The 11,010-nt window shown below is 43.2% G+C and overlaps 1 protein-coding gene across 1 annotated transcript; it reads right to left on the bottom strand.

Moving 5' to 3' along the window:
• Nucleotides 1–6,666: 6,666 nt before the first annotated feature.
• On the bottom strand, nt 6,667–7,623 carry LOC147672129 (taste receptor type 2 member 2-like). Its single transcript, XM_086948015.1, has one exon. It carries the CDS (start codon nt 7,621–7,623, stop codon nt 6,667–6,669), a length of 957 nt encoding a protein of 318 aa, XP_086804141.1.
• Between the last annotated feature and the right edge of the window lie 3,387 nt (nt 7,624–11,010).

Genomic DNA, 11,010 nt, shown 5'->3' with positions numbered 1-11,010 from the left:
AATGTATCTTATGCTGTGCCGCCTCGTGGTGATAGAATCAATCCAGTTATATTGTAGCATGCTCAGCCCAGCCCCGAAGGAGTCTGCTGAGCAGTGTGGCGCACCGCACGCTGCCGGCCTGTGTCACTGGCTCGACTAGTGTTATAATTACAGCCAGCGTTAGGGCCGCAACACTTGACAATCACACTGAAATGCATTAGTCTAACATGTCACTTGGCAGGGCGGGTTATGGTTAGCGTTGAAGTTAAAGAAATTTGGTAATTATGGTTTTGCAAACACAAAACCAAAAAGCCCTGAAATTTGCCAGGTATTGTGAGGAACCAAATGTGTAAGTGTTAGTTTATGTATTTTATAAAATACACAAGACCTCATAAACTCACACAAAATGTTCACATAAGAGCTTAATCATAAACGTCACATGGTAGCATAATATCTAAAATCAGGCTTAAAAAATAATACATTTAGAAGGAAACTGAACACAGACGTCTAAAAGCCATCAATCCCCAATTGTAATCCCTTAAAAAGTCACATAAGACAAGCTCCAAGTTCACATGTTCAAGTCCACCTATTTAAGTGCACAATGTTCATTCCAAAGCCCCCGCTTCACTTGACCAACTTCTCAAGTATCTCTGGAACTCTGCTGGCTCCTGGACACTAGGGGGCGTATTTACAAGCCCCTTGCATCGTCATAAAGTCATATTTTGTGATGCTCCAGTGGTGCAAATCACAAAATCAAATTTAGGAGGTCACGCAAATCAACTCTGCGTGGCTGTGCACGGCGCATAGATATGGAGTAGGGCACGGCAGTGCAATGCGCTGTGTTGCCTTACTGTGCACTAGGAAGGTGTTCCATGGGTGTTGCGGTGGGCGTTCTTAAACAACACTCATGGATTTCAATGCTTCCGGATTTACAGAACCATGTCAACCTGGAAATGTGCCAAAACTTTATGCCGCCACGGGGGAGGCGCAACGAGGAGGAATGCATGTTTTACCTTCGTTTTTTCCTCTTTCCATGTGTGCTGCATTCTGTAGCACACATAGAAGGAGGAAAGCCTCCCAGGATGGTTATTGTGCCCCTTCTTACACAAAAAGAATCTGCTGACAACACAGGCACCCTTGCACCATGGTGCATGGGCCCCGCATTGGCGATAGGCTACCAAAATGGCACCAGCACTGGGGAAACGGACAGGAATGCACCATATTAGAGAAAATACAGTGAATTCCTTCCCTTTCACTATAACGTGGGGCAGCAGAGCAAGTTACTATGCCAAATCCCCACAAATGACGGCCTTAGATGCAAGAACAACCTCCTTCTAGAAATCCCCTTATTTCAAACCACACAAGACCTTCTTTAGTCACTCACAGGAGACACCTCGTTGATCTGGAACGCTCTGTCTGCCGGAACCAGAACTGCACCACTCTTCTCTCTTTCCACCACCTTCTAAAGACTCATATGTTTAGGTTGTACATAACGCCTTCATCACAGTTGCCATTGGTATCCGATTCTTGTTAAATCAAACTGTGTTCATGCTTTACTAACACATCTCCCTGTCCTTCCTCCCTCCACGGTCTCTTTATTTCTATTCCTGCTCTTTCCCCTTCCTTATCTCCATCATTTTACTTCTGACCCTGCTCACCCCTTCTCCCCCATTGCATCAGGTTCCCCAAATATTTCCACCTCATCACCCCTTCCCCCGCTTGTTCCTCCTCAACCCCTTATCCCATCTCCGTTACTCCTTCTACCCCATACCTAGCCAACCTCAGACTTCCCATTCTTCCACTGCCCCTTACCCCTTCCTATCTGTTGCATCCCCTTAACTTCCACCTTTATCCTTTCTCTCTTCTTCAGCCACCCCCACCTTTCTCCGCTGTTCATTTTATTTTGATGAACAACCTTTGGTGATCATGCACCATATACATGTAAATAAAACAATAAATGACTCTCCTTGCTCCTGTTGGCGGATAGTTTTGCTCCTTGAGCGCCCCCTAGCAAGAGGACCAGGCATTGAAGAGCAGATGAGTCAGTAAACACAAAACAAGATGCTCTGTGGATGCGGACAGGTTCTTATATGTCCCGACCAATGTGTCCCAAAGACTCAACCTTGTTAAACACCTCAGGAACGCTGCATCCCTCTGGGAATTCAGGAAACGACTCAAGACATGGTTGTTTAAATAAATAAACAAAGCACCGTGAAGCAGCCGGCAACTCCAGCGCCTTGAGACCCTCACAGGTGATTTGACCCACTTTATAAATCCTGATTGATTGATTGATTGAACCTTATCTTTACATCATGTGCGCAGGCTTGCCTCTTTGGCGATAACATACAATTCTGCACCAACTCCAAGAACAGGGCGGTCTACATCTGAATAATGTATAAATGCACCTAACCTTAGAGCATAAGAGACATCTTAAAGATCTAACCTTAGGAATTAAGAGAGAATGTACCAGATAATTGGTACAAAACTATATTAATAAAAAAAGTATCTTTGCAGGGCAAGACCACCAAATTGAACTACACAACTGACAGATTAAGACTGGAGCAAAGCCCCTTAAGTCAGGGTGGCACACAGAGTCATTCAACCTGCCAATGTTGCCATCACCTGATTTTTTTTAACGTTTATCTATTTTAAGAAGATAAATATGATTACAGTTCAGTAACTTGTCCCATCCGCCCACCCCCTAAACAAGGAAAGAGATTTGAATCTCACTATGTGCAAAATATATAAATCCATCTATGACATTGGATCACTTATACAGCATAATTGAAACTATTGCATCACATTACAGCAGCTAAACATCACAAACACATCTAAAGAGTATTAATCAATAGTCCCCTCTCCATCTTGTCCCAGTTCAGGGTCTCCCATTTCCTGTTGTTACTGGACATCAACTAAGTCTATTTCATCCTTCCTCCTTCCTCCCTGCACCACTCCGTTGTAAACCAAGCTATGACGTATGCTACCACCTGCTCTCTTTAAACAAATTAAGCACTTTCTGGACTATAAAGGCAACAGCGAATCGGACAAGGTCAACCAGGTATTGCTCATTTAAGAAAGCGGAGACGTTGCCTGAACATCAGCGGATGTCGCTGAAAATTTGAGTAGGATAACCTCATGAAGGGTCAAGTTCTAAACTCTATGGCTATATCTTCATAATGGTCTCTCCAGTTTATCAAAATCCAGAATGATATCACAAAAAGCAAACATCAGCTCCATATGTGCCTTTTTATTCAAGGATGTATTCTTATTCATCTATTTAACTCGATCTGTCTCTGTAGTCACTACTTTTCAATCAGACGGTACCTATAGTACAATATACTTTATTTTCTGTTGATAGTTGCCATCTGGGTTACCTGCTTAACTGCGTACATGGTACGCTCAACCCGTGACTAAAGGCTCACCAGTGCTCCATCATCATCGTAATCATCATCCCCCCACTATTTTCGTCCCTGAGACCTGGATTCACTGAGCGGGCTCAACCACGCCTGGGAATTGCCCTCCCTCCCTCTTCTGCTACTTATCCCATAATTATATAAAATATATCAGGATCTACCTACCAAGGGCCCAACATGGAAGATAAAACTCTTCTCCTGCCTGAACAGAAACAGACTCTTGTGTGAAGATACTTTTCTCCAATTACAACAATATCCTCCTAAACACATTTCTCATGATCACTCCAACCCTCACAGCACCAACTCCAACCCACTTTGGAATGGCACTGCACACGGGCGGTGCACCATTCAAAGTGAGCATGCCAACCAACTATCGCGCCCCTGGCAAGATCGGCCACTTCTTGGCAATTTCACCCTGGCACTCAATATTCAACATCAACAACCCCTATAGTCACACACATCTCAGATACCTCACAAAAAACTCACAAAAACCCATTTTCTTAACAACATCTATTATACCACAAAAATATCCTCACGCTAAATATTTTGCACATATGAAATACTCATCATTTGACTCATTCAATATATTCCCAAAAATGGGAAACAAGCTTTTAACTCAAACTTTCTACAATTCACCTTTTCATTACTGCCGCACAAATATAATCCTGGATATCACCAAACATTTGAAGCATTTGAAATCTTAAAATCAAGGTAGGAGCACATGAACGCAGTTGGTTCAGGAACAAAATCACCTAAAAATGTATTCTTTAAAACCATATAATCTCACTTGTTTCCCTGCGAGCACTTGCAGACACCACTTGAAAAATTCTCTTTTAACCATGTGCACTCATCAATTACCCTCATATATCGGTTAATAGCTTTTCTATACATGTTTCCAAAAATGTCTCCATTCTACACCCTGCACCACCTCCACCTTCCTCTATCCCGACTGCGCCTCCATCCCACTCGGACTCATTACAGCAAAACAAGTCATAAATCATACTTCTGACCCACCGGATATTTTAGTTCTCAGACCATCAAATCTCTTGCTTCCAATTTTTGTCATTATTTGACCTCCCTATTCAAGTGTCCCTTACATCTAACCTATATTAACCTATTTATCCCCCCCACCAATTGTACCACAAGCGCCCACTCCATGGACCCTGCACTTGTGTTTCTAAATTGCTTCCTTACAACTGATCATGATAACCGCTTCTCTTCGACCCACCACCACCCTTCACATGGTTCATTGCCCGACATTGCTATCTTCTCCCCACTCACGATGCATCTCCAGTCTGCAGTCTGATGATGCCGGGTCCTCTTCCTCAGTACTGGGTCTCCAAGACATCAAGCCCCACTCTATTTCCAGTGAGCGTATCATGAGGATTTGCATGAGAGCAGCTCTTATTTTCATTATACATCACATCCTTGAAGATAGTATCTCCTCATTTGGGTTCTCCATCAATTTTATGCTGACGACGCTCAAATCCTTTTCTCTTTTTCTAGTTTTTATCCCATCTGCAGACGTGCCTGTCTCACTGCCGCCTGATGTTGGGTGGTGACTGTCACTCATGTTAAACTCATTCACACCTGAGGTCCTCTTCATCGCTGCCTCAAAAGCACCAATGTTTGTAGCCCACCTAACCTAAACCTGCCCACCCCCCACAATCTGAGAGTCTACTCCTCTACAAGAAAACTTGGAGCTCTTTTTAGCCCACTCAGGAAAATGAAATCCTACATAATCAACACAGCAGTCTGGTTCTAGTTGTGGAAGATATGCAATGTCTACTCCCTCATCCGATTGCACACAGCCGAGACCCTTATTAATCAACTACTGCTCAATAGGCTTGGCTGCAGCAATCGCTTACTCGTGAGCCTCCAACTTTACTAATTTGCACTTCTCCCAGTTGTGCTAACCTCTTTGTAAAATCCTCCCAGCCAGACTCCTATCTCATCATACATTTGCCAGGCTGGTTTGATCTTCTACAGACCTCTGACCCGTTAAGGTGGTGAATGTCATGGCCCCTACTGACCTCTCAGACATCCCAATTTGCTACACACCTACTCAGAATCTCAGATCTACTAATAATAACCTTCTTATCACATCTAAACCTCAACCTCCTCCAGTTTTTGCCCACTTGGTTGCCTACAATGAGCTTCCTTGCACCAAACTTTGGAGATACAAGGTCTACAAGACTTTTATCCTCCCAGGTTCACCAAAAGGTTATTTTGAAAAAGTAAACACCTAAGAAGTGAATGCTTCCATGAACCTAGCTGGATCGTTGCCTTATGGGAATGGAAGAAGCATTTTATTGATCTGTGCTAATTAAGGAATCTTAGAACATGCTCGGCAAAGGAATCTTGAGGAGAGCAAGAGATGGATGAAATTTATAGGCAAGGCTGTGTTCAACAAATCTAGTGAGCACAAATAAGTGAAGAGGGGGAAATCTAGGTGAACCTGAACAGTTCTCCCTGCAGTCCCTACTTAACCAAGAATGTGGGTTCAAAGGTTAGGTTCAGGTTTAAAGATACAACTTGGGCAAGTGGTTAGTTGGAACAACCTCACCTGCAGCCTCAACAATCATAACCCCACATGTGAGAATAAGAACAGCAAGTCTTATTGCACAGAATATCACATACTGGATCATCCACAGATTAATGACTACAATATTAAAGCAATTCTAACATGCATAAAGAACAAGGTTGAGGAAGGGAGATTGTAGAAGTGAGATTGTATCCTGATTGAAACACGAGTGAAAAGGGCATTTAATATGGATCGCGTGTCAGACTATTAGAGGATCATTTTTAAGGGCTTCTGGTATAATGACGAGCCTGTCCGTCTCGACTGGGAGGGATATTTTGCAGAAATTGTGGCAATTGTAACCGACTTGCCAACCACAGTCATTGACCAGCCAGCATCACTGGCAACCAATATCGTACCCAGGAAATGTTTTAACGGTCTACTGCAGCCCACACACAGATGCATTGACTTGATATTATTATCAGGATGGTAACTTAATAAAAGATAAAATATATCCTCTATCAGAAGAAGTCATATGTAATGGAGGAAAGTGCAAGTATGAGTAATGAGTAGGTCTTTGAGGTGAATTGCATAGTTCTCCTTACGATTAAAGTCATACTGAAGATGAGATCTGTGGATCAACCAATATCGTAGAGAAAGAGGAAAAATATTCGCATGAGTTTGTAAAGTCGTAGACTTTGTCGTGGTCAATGCTCCAACTTGCAACTCCAGCCTGCAATGATGATAGAAGTTCTAACGGGTGATGGAGGACACCTGGAGTGCTCCTGGGCTTGAGATTCTGGTAGCCCAAAGCAGAGCCCGCTGGGCGCCTTCTCTCAGCTTAGGATTGCTCAGGATGAGAACCAGAGAATGCAGGGATGGGTAGGCATTGATCACCACTGCACAAAGAAGGCTTTGCCAGCTGTCCTTCTGTAGGATCCCAGAGGCAGAGACATTGATGCTGGTTACAAAAGAGGCGTAGAAGAGAAAAAAGATGACCATGATTGCTACTGCTCTGCAATGCGCCTTTATCGAAGGATTTCTAAATCCACCCATTTCACTGCCTTTCATCCGCAGGGCGTGGCGCCTAAGCAAGCTGATTAGGAGGGTGGCCGCAAGCCAGAAGAGGGTAAAAGGGAGTGAGGACCCCAGGGTGCAGAGTAGGGTCCAGGATGAGTAATGAATATCGGCTATAAATGCAGGCGCTGTGTTATTTTCTGTGAAAGTGTTGGTCCTGTTGCCAAATATCTTGTCAATGTCCAGACACAAAGTCAGGCTGATGGCCAATGACACCAGCAGGGATCCCAGTAGCAGGAAGGGCAGCAGCTTGGAAAATTTTAGCTTCATGAGGGAGAAGGCCACGTTGGTGAAGTTTGCAATCTTGACACAGTAATAAACGCAGAGCCAGGAGGCACACCAGAGGCTTGAGAAGTTGAACAACAACCAGATGACCATGAATGACTTATGGCCTGATGCCTGCTTCATACTGTCTGTGTATAAAAATTGTATATTATAGTTGATTATCAATAGGCACTGGAAGCCGAAGCGGGTCAAGCCGAGACTGCCCAGAATAACGTTGGATGGGCGGCTGGATGGTGTCTTAAAATAGTCTATGGCATTCACAGTAAGGAGGAAGCCATTGGCTGCAATACTAATGGTGAACTCTATCCATAACACAACCATACAAGCTGCAACATTCGGAGATCGCATGATGGCACCGCAGACGCAATCCCAGTGCTTGCTTCGAGTGGATGTCCTGGCCACTGTGTAGTAAAGGGAGCTGCTGTAGAGCACACAATAGAAGGTCCTTCTTCTTGATAGAATGAAACAAATGCCCACACACAAACACCACAGAAGAAAACATTCAAATTGTACTCTTGGGTTCACAGTGAGAGAAGGTGAGAAGATGCAAATCTTTCATACTCTCCCTGGCATTCAGGCCTCCTGAGCCACAGAAACCTTTGCATATCCATCTGTCTACATCAAAAGTACATTTGTGTGCCATCTGCAAGGGAGGGAATGGAGCAAGACAGAGAGGGGGTGAGGGGGGAACGTCTGCAAAAAAAGAGGATGAGAGCGAGGATGTGGGCTGGGGCCACTCTCCAAAAGTCAGAATTATTTAAAGAAATAAAGGACCCAACCTTACTTAAGCGAGGAATATCTTGATCCTTTACTTGGGAAAAACCTTAGTTTTTTTGTAAAAACCTCACCCACCAGGGTTACCCCTTGGTGGCATGCTTCATCATAGCGTCCTTCACGTTCCGCTACGGAATGGGGCGTGCTGCGACCAAACAAATTACCTTTGGGTCTGGTTTGACCAGAACCACCCTTGTGGCGACACATCTCAGTCATCACAAAAAGCTCCAACTTTCAACGCCAGAGGTAGGGAAAGCTCTTTTCACTCACAAGGGCAAAACATCAGATTGAGCTAAGCACGGCCTCTCTTAAAGTGCGCAGGAAGCCACGTTTCTTGCTAGCTCCATCAGCTGGAAAAGCCTTGTCGGATTACACTCAAGCAAGAATAGTGTCCAAGAGGATGCCCTAAATTTCCTTTTGATACTTTAAATAGTTTAAATACCCTTTTATATACTTTTTCACATAAACATACACACATTGAGCTCTTTTGCTTTTGGTGGTAGCCACTAAGCTCAAATCTGTCTTTTGCTTACTAGTGTAAGAACTCATTAACCACTTCCGTGCCAATGACGAGCTCAGCTCGTCATGAGACTTGGCCGCGCTGTGCTCATGACGAGCTGAGCTCTTCATGACACGCGCGTCGCTCACACGCGGGGTTAATTCTCCCGCTGTGCTGAGCGTTCTATAGAAACAGGCGTGGTCATGACGAGCTCAGCTCGTTATGAGCACAGCGGCGCTGTGCTCGCACCCCCTCCCCCCAGCACAGCGGGGGAATTAGTCCAGCGGGGAAGGGGTTAAGTGATATAAATGCTTGTTTTCACCTTGAGTATATTCTGTGCAATGTGCAGCACCTCAAAAGTGCATAGACATAAGTTGCGTGTTGACGTTTTGAAAAAGGAGCACTTCAGTTTAGTTTATCAGTACAAATAAATAATACATTTGTGTCTGGTCTTCAATAAGCTTCATTTAGATTAAAAAGCTGCGGGTGGGGCTCTTGCCACTTACTCTCAAAATGATGCTATTTACAGGGGCCCCTTCAACAAGAGTCCAGTTATTGTCTATTCAATGGAGTTTTGCCAGTTCAACAATGGAGCTCTTAGATGGAAGTCCAGCAATGTCCACCAGGCATTGTGAGACTTCCAGCATGGGGGGTGGGAGGGTGGGGGGATGGTATCGGTTATATTTTTACTGAAGTTGATCCCCCATTTTTCTGTTCTGCCTTTCGGGAAAAACATAAGTAGAGACAAGTTTGCCTTGTTACACTTGGAAGTCAGACCTTTATCCACATTTATTTATTTTTTAATTCTGAAACTCAAAGGTCTGTTCTATTGTTGCATTTTATATTTCACTTAGCAGAATTTAATCCCTGTTCTTCCTCTGTCTGATATGAACTTTGCACTTTCTTCTTATGTGTCCCATTGCATTTTATATATCTGTATGTTCCTGCTTTTGAGTGAGCATTTTTCATTTAGAAACCGGTACTATTGATTGCACAAATAAATATAACATTTTTATTACTATAGGTTGATAGAACATCAGTTATTCATACATATGTACTAATGTGATTTAGAACATGTGATTGATGTTACTGAATGTGCACAATAATTCATATGCTAATTCTTCCATTTATATCATTCATTACTCGGTCTTGTCTTTTTAAAATAATCAGAAGAGTACATGTAAGTCTGGTATTGTTGTGTATTAGGCAGAGAGGAATCTGTAGCTTTTCCTAGGAGCTTTGTGTGAGCTGTGCTGTAAATATCCTTAGCAGATGCCATCGGCTCCTCAGCGCCAGACCCTTCTCAGCTGTGGACCGCCATAACTGAGACAGAGGGTGAACCTCTTCAAGTACTGAAGCTAAAACCCATTGTGTTATTTTGGTGCTAAGAAAGCTAGGAGATAGAATTTAGTGGTTAGTTATCAAAGACTGATTTAATTATTCTATGCAATCAAATATTGTATTACCATCACAATCTTTAAAATATTTTTAATATTTTGTATTTTAGTTACTTTCATGGTTGCTGTTGTGTGCATCTTTATAAATAGATCCATTCAAATACTCTGCACTAGATAAGGGCATTCATTTAAATACAGGTTTTAAAATATATAGTGTGAATTGCTTGAGTGTTTCCATGTGAAAAGAGTTTTAGACCTCATTAATACAACAAAGCTCCTGTAGTCTCACAGTCCTAATCATTGCCCAGAAGGCACCTGTAGAGTTGTGTGCGTTATAGAACGCGGGACCCCATTGGTCCCTAATAGTGTTGTAAGTGATTGGGTGTGGTTAATAAAGTTCATGACGCTGAACGTGACAGTTACGGCAGTTACTGGTTACACTGAAAAGATTAAAGAAGTGTAAATTGAGCTCCATGTATGGCATATTTCTTTTATCTGCTACTGGGCTGACGAGGATGCTACAACTGGCGATGAGTAGGAGATACGTAAATCCCACAACCCGAAGAGTCAAGGGTTCTTTCTCAGAGACTTTGCCAAGGTCCAGCAAACTTCTCATCAATGCTAAGTGTGTCTCAGTTGAAGTGAAGAATCGACCGTTGGCGAATGTGGAGTTAAAGTTCAATTCCAGCCAGTATGAGATCTTCGAAGAAAGTGAAGGCCAAACGGAAAGTTTTACCTATCGTCAGTCAAAGAATTGCCAATACGACCAACATAAGAAGTGCGATGCCACAGCTTACACACAGCCATCATTCATATAGTACGATAATGTCAAGTGCAATATCAATCAGGTACAGAAAACACAAGAAGTGGTGACAGCAAATTGCGCTCTATAGGTCCAATGCTATGAGTGTCGCTGATAGTGGTGGCACCTAAAAAGGACAGTGGAGGGTCTGTGCAAAACTGTGTTGACATGCATCAAGCAAGCAAAGTAATTGAAAGAGAACGACATCCAGGTGTGCATATTGCTGATATGATTAGCCAGTTGAATGGTGCCAAGGTCTTCTT

This window comes from Lissotriton vulgaris, unplaced genomic scaffold (assembly GCF_964263255.1).
Source record: "Lissotriton vulgaris unplaced genomic scaffold, aLisVul1.2 SCAFFOLD_12362, whole genome shotgun sequence".
NCBI classification, from domain to species: domain Eukaryota; kingdom Metazoa; phylum Chordata; class Amphibia; order Caudata; family Salamandridae; genus Lissotriton; species Lissotriton vulgaris.
This window is presented reverse-complemented; position numbering and strand designations above follow the sequence as displayed.